This window comes from Acanthaster planci, linkage group LG18 (genome assembly GCF_054643075.1).
Source record: "Acanthaster planci isolate LZ-2023a linkage group LG18, COTS_SCS, whole genome shotgun sequence".
NCBI classification, from domain to species: Eukaryota; Metazoa; Echinodermata; class Asteroidea; order Valvatida; family Acanthasteridae; genus Acanthaster; species Acanthaster planci.
Genome location: NC_141794.1, coordinates 517,323 through 530,140, shown reverse-complemented (window position 1 = coordinate 530,140; position 12,818 = coordinate 517,323). Strand labels below are relative to the sequence as shown.

Sequence of the window (12,818 nt, the reverse complement as noted above, 5' to 3'; positions counted from 1 at the left end):
CTTTCAACTCCACCCCCTCCTCCGCAGCCTACCTGCATGGACGGGATTTGTGGGTTGTGGGAGTGAAAAGGAGAATTATGCTTTCAGTGAAGCACTAAATGAACAATAACAGGTGTTTATGTGGGACTTTGGACACCTTAAGGCACAATGTTATTACCCCTGTTCATAGCACCTGTAATTCCTCCTTTGGGCTTTCTCACATCCCTGAGGGTTTTTAGAGCTCAAGGATATTAAACGCAACCATTTCTGCCCTGATCACTGGTACCTATTCCAGTCTTGGATGGAGAAGCAATGTCGTCTTAGGATATTTTCAAATCAACTACACAGGTTGGATTTAAACTCACACCCTGCAACTTGACCCAATTCTGAGTTTGGAGCATCATACCACATGGCCACAGAATTCCACTTCTCTCTCCTTCACAGATGTTTGTTCGTCTCTTCATCGATGAGAACCTGGACCGAATGGTACCCATCTCCAAACAGCCCAAGGAAAAAATCCAAGCTATCATCGAGGCCTGCTACCGCCAATTTCCAGAGTTCCATGAGAGGGCCCGCAAACGCATCCGTACCTACCTCAAGTCCTGTCGTCGAATGAAGCGTCATCGGGACCAGAATGGGCTTGACTCGGTACGCACCCAAAATGTAAATCACCCATTTCTCTTTCTCTCTTTCTGTGTGTGTCTTGTCGTGTTGATCGGTGCATGGTGTCTCTTGTGCTGTCCAGTTTTGCACTAATTTGAGCACTACAGGCCATTTGCTATAGGCATTGTTCATTGGGGGCGCTCTTTCAATAACCATGTGAGGTCACGTAGTATTGAATTTTGCTGGCAGCATTATCCTTCTTATCTTTATTTTTCATTTAGTGTTTCTATTCTCACACTAATGTTAGCCATCTAATCTAAACCCAGCAAGATATGGGACGGAGTACCCCCTCCACATGTTCAATCCCTATACACGCCCGGGAGTATTGTTACCTAACACATTCCCCCTAGATAACTGAAAAGAATTCCTGAGATTCCGATCAAACAATGACCAACACAAAGGTGGGGGGAAGCTCTCCGTCCTATATCTTGCTTTTTATGATGTAATACATGCATAACTCCTCCATGGAGCTCCGTCCATAAATGTATCTGCTCCAAGCAGAACAAAATAGGGCGTGTGATTTTGGTACCCACCGCATAGGCGCGCCCATACTGAGTATGTGTAACTAATTTACCCCGGCATGCATGGTCTTTGCGTACACACAGAACGCGTGCTTTCTTTTTGTCAATTCGGGGTGCACTTCAGCTTGGGGCAGATAACGTTCTATGGTTCTTTCTTCAAATCAGTGCTCTCTACTTTTATGACCAATGTTAATTCCCTTGAGATTCCCAATCGCTCCACTCTTTTACATGAAAATCCTTTGTCTGTTTTTTGTCAACAGTCGATGCGTCCCACACCACCTCATTTGACCTCGGCCAGAGCAGAGCAGATCCTTGCAGCGGCATGTGAAAGTGAAAGCGAGAACGCTAAGAGATTACGAATGGAGCTTATGCAAGCTGGACACACGGTAAGATGGCAGTCCCTCTCATTTCATTGATTGTGCTGGTTTTAAGTTGTGAAGTGTCGCAGAATAGGCAGCTGCCTTTCAATTTGATGTGATATTGATGGTGAATTCATTAGATTTCTGAATTAATTTATTTTGGGAAACTTGCCGTCATGATTTTGAAATCTTTCCTCAAAGCAGTCTAACATAGGGTCAGTCATTTCTCAGCTGGGAATATTGTGAATGTTGTTCGTGTTTAAGGGTCTGTCATGTTCCTCGATGTGTAAGCTTTAATCACAAGGCACCCTGGGATTGTAAGTAGGGATCGGTTTGTTGTCACATTGACACTGCCTACTGCAAGGGAAGACTGAGATTTGAAAAGTGCTCACCTACTCTTTAAGTTGTATGCTGCGTCAAAGGTTGTCAGATGAAGGATACCAGTCATAGCTGACGCCTCACCTGTACCCCGTGTAACCCCCTCCCCCAATCCTTACAAGGAACCATGGCATTGTGTCACACTGCGCCATCATTTCCCCCGTTAATTGGAACCCCTTCCTGTATCGGCACGGCTCTCGCGAATCTCAAAATTAAGGGTATTTCCTGTGACGCGACCATGGACCACCGGGTCGCGCCGGTAAATGCTGGCATTTGTCTGTGTGAGGTGTCGGACGGGCGGAGGGGGAGAGCAAATTCGCCCACCAAACGTAGTCTGTGACTGGACGTGATGAATGAATAGAGCAGTGTACTCTGACATGCTGCTTGAGAACATCAAGGCGTTGACCTCTGTCCGCAAATTGGGACTTTAAGTCATTCACCTGTAACGCTTTCCATTGCCAAAGGTAGAAAGAGGTCAGTCAACTCCACAATTACCAAAACAAAAGAGAAGATTCTGGATAGAACAAAGAGAATTTCACCAAATCTCAAAATTTGTCAGCGCTATGAATATTTAAATTGCAAATAACATCCTGAAAAGCTGTCACATTCAAGGAATAACTACGGTATCACAAAAAAAAAGTGATTGTCCCACTGAGGCGAAGTGTCAGGCAAGCAACTCTAAGAAGAGATATAAGTTCCCCAAACTAACCATAAGATCCCAAGTTCTGCACATTAGGGTACTTACGCTACTAACATCTCACACAACAAGACATCTAAATTTTCTCCACGTTTTCACTCAGTGCTGGGGGAAATAAGCGGAAGTGTTTGATTGATTAATGAAGTATTCATGTATAGAGAGAAACCACCTGAACATGTCTAATTGGTTTGTTGAATTAATGAGCTAGTGTGCCTATTCAGACATCCTCTCATTCGAGAGAGGCACATCTTAGGTTTGAAGTCAAGAATACATGATGATCATTTTTCTTTCACTACCAGTGTTTTCCATTAAACACTGACACCCTTATTTCTCTATTAATTAATCAGGAAATATCAGAAAATTTCAGTCAAAATTATTTGAGATCCACAGTGGATTTCACTGTGTGCATTTACTCCATTATTTGTGTCTGTAATTTGTGGGTATTGAACCTTCAATTCTTGGAAAAAAATCAGCTTGATCCCATATTGGAGAAAATCCAGAGGAGGAAATTGAAGATGAAGTTTGAGTAAGAAACCACAGAATTGTTCTCAGTAAAACAGTGAGGTGACTTCAGTAACTGTGCGCTGCTGTAGAGGTAGAATGGGAATTTTATGTGTGAGTAAAGTGGCAGGTGTTATGACAGGATTCAAATTATGAACCTTGTATCAATTTCATGAGACTTTGAAAGGAGGGGAGAGCGGAAATAATAGCGTAGAGATGAATCATGGAAATTCCATGCAAAGTCACCTGAGGGAAAGCATGGCATGTTGTAATTCTATTCTCTGCCCCAGATCGCGGAAGCATTAATGACATCAAGCCAAGCTTTTTAGCATTATGACTCAAATGGATGTGCTTGTAACTAATCCTGTGCCGTGATTAGCATTAAGACAATAAGTCTTCAACGGAGGAAATATTAATCATCATGCAGAACTCATCTGCTTGCGGAGATGAGTGAGACTGTACCTTCATACAGTCGTACATGGGAGGGTTGGCATATAAGACATAGTCCTGTTGGCCAGGGAGGTGTCGCAGGGGGAAACCTCAAAAACCTCACTGGCACGGCTTTCTGACTCGAATCTCTGTAGTTATTCTCAGAAATTTATTTATAGAGACAACACCCTCAGAGATTGCACAAGGAAGCTCTTCATCCAAAAGAACGATGATGAAGAAATACTTGGACTTGGAAGTTGCAGGGAAAGACTTGGAGAAACAGGCGAATAGTACAGGTTCTCAGGTAGTGTTGAAGACACATTGACTGCAGATTGCACTCCACTTATGAGAAACAGTTGGAGGATTCTAATTTGTACTTTTTTTTCTCGGTTGTTGTAGAACGAGGTGCGGATGGAAACGTCACCCCATCAGTCACAGCCAACGCCACCATCTCGCGTCACATATGAGGAGTCGCCAAAGCATGCCTCCCCACGGCCTGTGGACTACCGTTTCGCCAATGGTGTGAGCTCACACGATCCTTACTACGGAAGTATTGCGCCGCATCAACCACAGCACATGATGCAACCTTCTCAACATGCACAGATGTCAAACGGCAAGTGGCTAAATAGTTCTAGAACTAATCTAGATTAGAAACCAAGTCTACCATGTGATCCTTATGAAGCACATGTTCCCTCTTATTCCAACTGGCCTCCTTTGCTGAATTTCGTAATGACTGACAAGGTTCTTTCTTCACCACCCGATCTTCAGGCCCTACAGACTTGAGTGTTAAAAAGTTGCCTTCAAAGCCTCAGCTGAGCCCTACAGAGATTGCCAATATCCGACAGCTGATTACCAGCTATCGTGAGTCGGCAGCATTCCTGTACCGATCAGCCGAGGAACTAGAACAGATGCTCTTGCAGCTGAATTGAGTGAAGAGATTCCAGGGTGAGCAGTAGAAAGGATGGACTACAGGGAGGAGATAGACAACGCAACCCTTGGGCTTGGATTGAATTGAAGATCCAAGCCCAGCATTCCTGTTTTTAGGGGTGAAGGTTTGTCCTGTTACGCCTTATTAATATTTCACTTGCATCTTATCAGTTTCATTTATAAAGTCACTGGCTCATGTTTTGAGTTGACGTGCTTGTAAGTATGTACGTATCTACCCACTTGCAGGTGGGGATGGCTTCATTTTGGAGGAGGGATAGATATTTTAATACGGTACCCATGGCAATCTCTTGGGGCGTTAAATGTTCTTAAACACAAAATTGAAACTTCCAATATGGCTGTAGATGTGGTGTTGGCCTCATATTGAGTCTGTGCAGAATGACGGAGCGATAACAAGTCAGGGTGTTTTGCTTTCTTTATATTTTTCTTTCTGTAACACTTTCAACATTTAATTAAAGTTACAGATCTTTAACAAATTTATTCCGCATTACAAACAGTAAGTTATTACATGTGTATTGATATTATATTTACTATTTAAAACATCGTATTATTTGTTGTAATGGTATTTGATTTTTCGTTCTCTTGCCCAAAGATTAAAAAAAAACCAGCATTTAATCTGACTCAAGTAGAAGAATTCACATAGGTATCAGGTTTTCTTTTTTCAGAAAATATTTATGTTTATATACAGTCAACTCCTTTTCTAGAGTTTTTCCTTTTGATGATGAGATTTAAGTTCACGCATATTGTGTTTTCATGGCTTTATAAAGTAGTGCATTTCTTTAAATTGAAAGAAGCTACAGTGAAAGAAGTAGCAGTCACGTGTGCCAAAACTCATGCAGGTGCAATACGTTGGAGAACTCTGAGACAGATTTGAAATACCGAGAAACTGCTGTGAGCAACGATTGACAAAATTACAAGGATTTGTCGGTTTTCTTTCTGCAAACATCTTGACACAGTCTTTGAGTTCCATTGTTTCTCAGTCATTGAATCTTAGATTTTGAAGCCATTTTTATCACTGAACACTTCTTTTCAATAACTGCTACAACCACCTGACAAGTTTCTGGATTTTTTTGAGCCAAAGTACTGAGTGCTATTATTTAGCACATTTATCATTTGGTCAACATGTTCCATCAAGATGTAAATGTGCACATAAAACAAGCTATGGACAATCAGCATATTTAAAAGAGATTTCAAACATTTCTTTTTTATTACCAGTTTAACAATGCCTCTTAAACACACACTGAAATGATATCTAATTTGATTTTTTTTGCTGAACATATTTCGGCACAAATGAACGTGCAGATTTAGGACACCAACTGTAAGGTTATTTGTACCAACTATTACTTCTGTACAAAGAAAGACTGTCTGCAATGCACTTACATTTACTGGAAAAAATATGTGCAGACCTTGAAATAAAAATGTCACTATTAAGTAGTGGAATTGGCTGTTAAAAAGGAAAATTATCAAGCACAACTCCAGACTTTTTTTTCAGCCATGCATGAACGCAAAGTTTTTGCAGTATTAATATAGCATAAACGTTAGTAATTTATTTTTGGTTGCAAATTTTTCCCATCTGTGCAATACTCATATATATAGTCTCAGGTGTTGGGTTGCCATGGAAACACTGTAGAAAGTATCCATGCTACAGGGCCGGCAGTTTGTGCAACTGTTGACTGCATTTTCCATGAAGCTTTGGAAACATGGATAACATTTGTTTCACATATGGTTTTGCAGTTTGGTTTTTGGAAATGCAGTCAAATTAAACAGGAAATCCTTTGTAGTTGAAAGGAAACGCATGATACTCCAAGCATTAAGTGTGCTCGGCTGTATTGGTTTCAGATTTGTAGATTAGGTCATTTACATTTTTTTATAACACCGCAAGGCAAGAGTACAAGGAAAATGTCCTATTTTTCTCTAAGCAAGGTACTTTTAGGAGTTGTAAACATTTGTACAGACGACGATGACGACTTTCAGAAAAAATTTGATACAAGAGTTTTTGTCTTGTTCACTTTGAGAATCACGCTAGTTTTCAAAGAAAGCACAAAGGCACTATTTTGTAAAGTAATTTGTATGATGTGCTGTAGGGGGAACATTTGCAACATAGGATGGTTATTACCAATTTTGTAAAGAAAAAAAAAAGTACAACAGAGGTTGTATCCATGGCTGGGGTGAAAAAACAAAGCTCTGTTTATCAAAGTTCAGTTTTGTTCATGTCACTTCTTTTTCCCAGATTCTAAATGTTGCATTTAGGTCAAAAACTCCTTTAAGGTTCAACCATCAAAAATTAATTTGCCTCTTGCTTTTTACTTTTGTTACATTGTGAATTTGATGAATAAAATCCCCTCCATCTACACAGTAGCCATCTTGCATTTATTATGTCGTCCAGGCAACATTGTTGCCTGGCAACAACAGTATTTATTGTGCATGCTCGGAACAAATGGAAGGCACATGAAAGTCATCAATTTGTGGTCAAACAGATCCAGTCTTGCCCAAAAAGGACTCAGTGAAAATGTAACAGTGACCTGGTCATTTTTCATTCACATTTGTCACTTTTGAGCCTGTTTTTCTCCGCAGTCACATAAGGAATGGCCCGGCATGCCTTTAAGAACCAAGAGAAAAAAAAAGCAAAAAATAATAAAATTTGCAGCGGCGATAAGTCTACAGGAGTCCCTCAATTTAGTGGGCAGTAAATTTGAAACTACTCATGACAATTTCCGTTGCTCAACATGAATGACGATAACACTAACTGGTAGTAAATGGTTACCATAAAATTCACAACTTTGCATTGCATTATGTAAGATTCATCTTTGATGGATCATTTTTGCCAATACACTTGTGAAAATGTTAGAAAAAGTTCCACATTCTGTAACAATTTAATCATTAAGAACTTAAAGTGTAAGTTGTTGAAAAGAGACAAGACAAAATGACGTTTGTCTTTGTGACTATTTAAGGTTACAGTTAGTCCCATGCCCAAAGAAAAGAAATGACTTTTTTCGACTTATGAATGAAAAACTGTAGATTTTTGATATTACAGAACTGTGTGAGTAAGTATTGTAAACTGTAAATTTATTTCACTGCTGTTATATTTAAAGGGATTTTTCATGTTGAAAAAAGTTTTGTCATTTTCCAAAGTGCAGACTTCATATTTTGGTCAGTTTGACGATTTTGTTTTCATTTATTTGTCAACTCAAAGTTCTGAAATTTTAGTTCGACTCTTCTGAAAGTTTTTAAACAATGATAACGAGTTAGCCTTGCATGTTCGCAAACATTTACCGTTTCCACTTTTTTGACATTTTTGCTATGACTTTTGTGGGGGTTTTGTACAAAATTTTAAAAAGAAAATTACTACAAGATTTGAGCATTAATTTTATGAAAGATCTTTACAAAAAAGTTGTAGTATTAAAGAAGACAGAAATAGGAGTGATTTTGTTTTGTTTTTCTTGGACAAACCAATCTATGTGAATATGAGTTAATAAGGATCTCTATTTATCAGTTATGTGTAGAAGTTGTTCACGTTATTTATTTAATATGCACATTTCTTTGAGAGAATATTTCACTTCATAATTCAACATGTATTTATTATTGTAAAGTCACCAAGAATAAAAACATGTTGGTATTGAATTTTGACTAAAGTTGAGTGTTTCTTGGTATTACTTGGTTTCAAACTAGAGCCCAAGTCTCAGTTTCTCAAAGTCCATTCCAATTTAGCTGACAAAGAATGAAAACTGCCAGTTCTTACAACTGCCTTGGATCTACGTAAAGCAAAGTTAATTCCGGACTACAACCATTGGTTAATCACTGCTTGATCCGCTACTGCTATTGTACCAAACTAACCAAAATGAGCTGACTCACTCCGGTAATATACAAGGGTCGGACATTCCATCCCTTGACTCCCAAAGTTACAATGCACAAGATATACATGTAGTTAACGAGAAATGCAACCAGCAGTTTATCAAGTCTACTGGTGAGCACGCTCCTTTTTGTGGGTACTCTAACAATTGTTCTAATATTTCAGTTTTTACCTTTGACGCGTCTCAGGTCTCAAAGGTAAAGATTTGCTTCTGTGAGACATACGGCTGTTGAGCTGCATCGACGGCTGAAGCATACTCAGACAGGGGAACCAGTCTATGTCGTGGTGCCTTGAGTTGGCCAGCAATGCCCCACTGACAGATTTGTGTGATCATTCTCTTGGTTTCTTCACCTGGTAAAGTCAATTTATAGATTCAGACCAAGGACAAGAACTCCATGTATGACACAAGTACAGATAAAGAACGTCACAGATTACGGACTATCACAACATCACAGATAATCCAAGATAAGTGAAGACCTTCACTACAACAGGCAACCCACTGTTTATATTGCTCTCAAGTGATCTGGTTTTCTAATAGTTTCATGTATCAGATTTGGTGAGATGAATATTTATAAGTCTTTGACAGAGAGCTATAATTGGTTACTTACTCTTTGCTGTCCTCTCATGCCACCTGGACATCCAATAGCCGACAAATTTAAGGTCGTTGAATATTAATGAGCCAGTGGGGACAATGACTGGCTGCTTGGACATCCCTCCGTAAGTGACAACTGTCCCATGGTTACTGGTCAAAGTAAAATGTCTGCATAAATCAGCAATCTTTTAAGCATGCAACCATTTCAGAATATTAACAATTCACAACTGTAAATTATTTGGAGGATAGAATTCTCTATCAACAGTTATTCTCTTCAGGTTTCAGGCGTTGCTGCTTCAGATGAAGCATATTTTGACAAAAGTCAGATTATACCCCATACTGGTGCTGATAAAGTATTCTGATTTCAATGCCAGTTCACAGGGTCCATCCTTTACTTCTCTCAATTCACTTTGTATAATTAGACATTAAAAGAATTCCAGACTTACTCCAGAGCTTTGACCAGTGCAATGATTGCACTTTTCCCACCAACAGCATTCAAGGCAAGCTTTGGCTTGGGCATTTCCTAGAAGACGACAACAGAAAGGGGATACTCTCAACTTTGTCTTGAGTCTTCAAAGCACTGATTGGCAAACAACAAACTGATAAACTGTTAACAGTGGAAGGTGGGTCGATTTTGATGTTGATTTTTGACGTTGCTGATTGGAATGTGACTCTTACTTTGAGAATATGTGAATCTGGTCCACGTAGGGATTCTTCTGTGACCACAGTTGTTGCTCCCAGATCTTGTAAATATGATTTTAATTCCTCTAGGTTTGGCCTGGTGAACAAAACAGATGATTCATTACTTTATAAAGAAAGGAAAAAAGGAATTGAATAACTTTTGGGAAACAAGTTAAACACAAAGACTGATAACTGTATCAGTCTGATTAATGGAATATATTTCCTATTTATTTGAGCTTAAGTTTCCACAATATCGTACCTGTCTCTTACTATGTTTATTGTCTTCAACCCTCGTGCTGCAGCGATCTGAATGACTGCTTGACCAGCCCCGCTGTTTGCTGCATTTTGAATTATACAATTACCTACAGGTACCAAGAAGAAACGATTAGAAAAAAGGCTTCTGGCTTTGCAAAACATCAGACAGGAGTTAACAGCAAACGACCTTTACTAAAAAGGTTTCTTGAAAAATTCACCAATTTATATTTTAACTGCCTTATATTCAAGAGGCAGAAATTATACACAGCTCATCATACACTAATTTGCATCAGTGGTAAAGAAAAATCCTCCTTAGCAGAGTGTCAACACCTCATTCATGTAGTGAGGTGAAAAGACAGAAAAAAGGGACTAACTGAAACACAGCTCCAGAGGGCAGTATACCAGTTAAGCATTGAGCAACTGATATTAAAGACACAAGAGCTACACAAAAAGTCACTAAGCAGCTGAAAAAGCATACTTAGCACTTTGTCAGCAGTCAGAAATGTCCATTCTTCCAAAGAAGGAAGAAATTGATCTGAAAATTTACTAATATATCTGGATACCATTCTAAAATTTACCTGGTTGTAATTCTACGAAGTCAGACAGCATGCGATACGCCGTGCAGGTGTTGACTTTAAAAGTGGCAGCAATCAAAGTGGGTGTGTCTCGAGGCACTGACATCACGTGATTGACAGGACAGACAAGATGACTTCGCCATGTCCCTTGATAAAGAAATCAAGACACAATTCTGGAACTGAAAAGCCAACCAACAGAGGGCACTATGCTTTCTCAACATCAAGGGAGAATAAATGAGACAGTTTGAGACGTCTGTACAAGTCACAGGGGAAAATTCATCAAGTTTTGCCTTTGAATACAATTTATATCAGCAAGTTTCCATGGAAAAATCTTAACACCATCAGGTTGATTCCCTGTGATAATTTAATTCACCTATGCCAAGTTCATTGACGGGGACTCTATTGGACAACTTTCAAAAGGAATATACCATAAAATGGACAGGGGTGTTTGGGAAAATGAAAGTAAAGTTTTAGAACGAAATCATTGGAAATCCATCATAAGTTGACTTTTTTGACTCTGTGAATAAAAAGGTATTTATGAATGGGAATAAATATGAGCTTGGCCGGTCCTAAACTAACGTTTAAGACCTTGCTCAGGTGACCGAAAGCTGATAATGCATTATGTGCATCCATTCTCCTGAGCCGGTCTTAAACGCAGAGTTAAGACCAGCCAAGCACATATTTATTCCTTTATTCAAAATTAAATTAACCTCACTGACCTAATGTGCTCATTGCTGGAATGATTCTGTCTCCAGGTTTGACCTCCGTGACATGACCTCCAACCTCAGTGACCTCTCCCACACCCTCAAATCCTCCAACACACGGAAGGTCAGGTTTGATTGGATAAACGCCTACATGTTGAACCATTCGGTGAAGAGAGATGATGTCATGAAATGAAAATTACTTCAAAACTCTGTTCCTCTTTTGGGTTTTTTTTCGTTTCAATTTTAATAATTCACTTATTCCTTCCCAAAGTGCATTTCACTGTTTAGAAAAATTGGAAGAAACAATGATAAAAATTTAATCTTTGTGAGGATAGAAAACTACTAAATCTTTCACAGGAATTTACACGTCCCCTTATGGTTGCTGGCCTTCATAGGCCCCTTTCATCAAATTGGCATAGATCCTCTTATCAAACTTCGATGTGTGCGTGCAATTTATGGGTCTTCATGGGTACATGTAAAACTTTCTAAAAAGTAGGCATTTTATTCTGGTGGTATGCATGTCACAAACATTGTAAATAAAATGACACAGACATTCTCCAAATATCAACAGTTCAATTCCCTGGGATCTCTATCATCACCTTGAATTGTGTTGATATCAGCTGGATTGATGGGAGAAGCAAGCATCTTAATCTTCACAGAAGTAGAATCAAGAGGTGGTAGCTCTATCTCTGTCAATCTTCAAAAGAGGGTAATTCCCGAAATTAGGGGTCCATTGTTTCATGTCCCTGTTACATCTGACGTGATTTTATAGGTTCAGAACACATTTACGAATTTCCAAGAGAGACAAATTAATGCAAATTACCTGCCAAACAAATAGTAATAGTTTGAAATCAATTCAGGTGATATTTCCATGACACTTTTGGACCCCTAATTTCTGGAATTACCCAAGAATCATAAAGGTAATTATTACCTTAAGGACACCTAGGTTGTGCCCTTTCTTTATCATACAGTCATATGTTCATGATTATTACTATGTTTTATCAGTCATGTCAGTGATTTTCTGTCCAAAATTCACTTCTCCATGTTCTCCAACCCATGAAAATGTAAGCCCCTCAGCCAAAAGTCATAAGTATATGATTTATGATCAGATGGTGAAATTCCTAGCCCTACATGTAGCTCGATGGGATATGGAGAGAATTGATTTCTAATGTAGCCTAGGCCTAGTGGACCAGTCATAAATTTTAAATGCGGCCTAAAATCATGAAAATAAACACAGCCAATTTTTTACCAGGGTCAGCATGGCCGGACGGTTGTTTATGTAGGCCAACACATTGACGATTGATAGACATGATCATGATCAGTGGTGATGGATTATCATGTTCAAACACATCCATGATCACCGTCATCAGCTCATCAAAACTTACGTGAAAAAAATAAAACATTAAAACTACTCACTTTAAAACTTTGACAGGATCTCCATAGTCCCCATAAATGAGAGCCTGTGCTTTTGCATTATGACAATAGTGTCTTTTTGTTTCAATGATTTGAATAAATGGGACAAATCTTAAATTTGTCAAAGGAGTATGCAACTGCCTAAAGACTGCCATGGACGCAGACATCTTGGATTTGCTCGTTTGATTGCGATATTTACTCCACACATTTGGCAAGCTCAACCAATCATTAAGACTTATTTCCCCTGGTGATGAATATGCAGTAGCACTTTGACAC

The 12,818-nt window shown here is 39.0% G+C and overlaps 2 protein-coding genes across 7 annotated transcripts in view; one reads left to right on the top strand and one right to left on the bottom strand.

The window, feature by feature from the left end:
* Positions 1 to 8,093, top strand: part of LOC110978566 (nucleolar protein 4-like) — a 66,670-nt gene extending 58,577 nt beyond the window's left edge. For 5 of the 6 annotated variants that reach the window (XM_022233680.2, XM_022233673.2, XM_022233695.2 and 2 more), the window contains 4 exons: positions 424 to 642; positions 1,424 to 1,549; positions 3,927 to 4,140; positions 4,296 to 8,093. In XM_022233680.2, coding sequence (XP_022089372.2) covers positions 424 to 642; positions 1,424 to 1,549; positions 3,927 to 4,140; positions 4,296 to 4,456 — 720 coding nt within the window. In that variant the 3' untranslated portion in view covers positions 4,457 to 8,093. The remainder of the gene's footprint in view (positions 1 to 423; positions 643 to 1,423; positions 1,550 to 3,926; positions 4,141 to 4,295) is intronic. The other variant, XM_022233688.2, reaches the window with a different exon arrangement.
* On the bottom strand, positions 4,755 to 12,734 carry LOC110978587 (enoyl-[acyl-carrier-protein] reductase, mitochondrial-like). The gene is made up of 9 exons (XM_022233707.2): positions 12,546 to 12,734; positions 11,729 to 11,826; positions 11,145 to 11,276; positions 10,429 to 10,572; positions 9,855 to 9,957; positions 9,593 to 9,692; positions 9,361 to 9,437; positions 8,931 to 9,064; positions 4,755 to 8,673 (listed from the first exon to the last, which is right to left on the bottom strand). Exons 1-9 carry the CDS (start codon positions 12,707 to 12,709, stop codon positions 8,507 to 8,509), a joined length of 1,119 nt encoding a protein of 372 aa, XP_022089399.2. The 5' UTR covers positions 12,710 to 12,734; the 3' UTR covers positions 4,755 to 8,506.
* Positions 12,735 to 12,818: the final 84 nt, after the last annotated feature.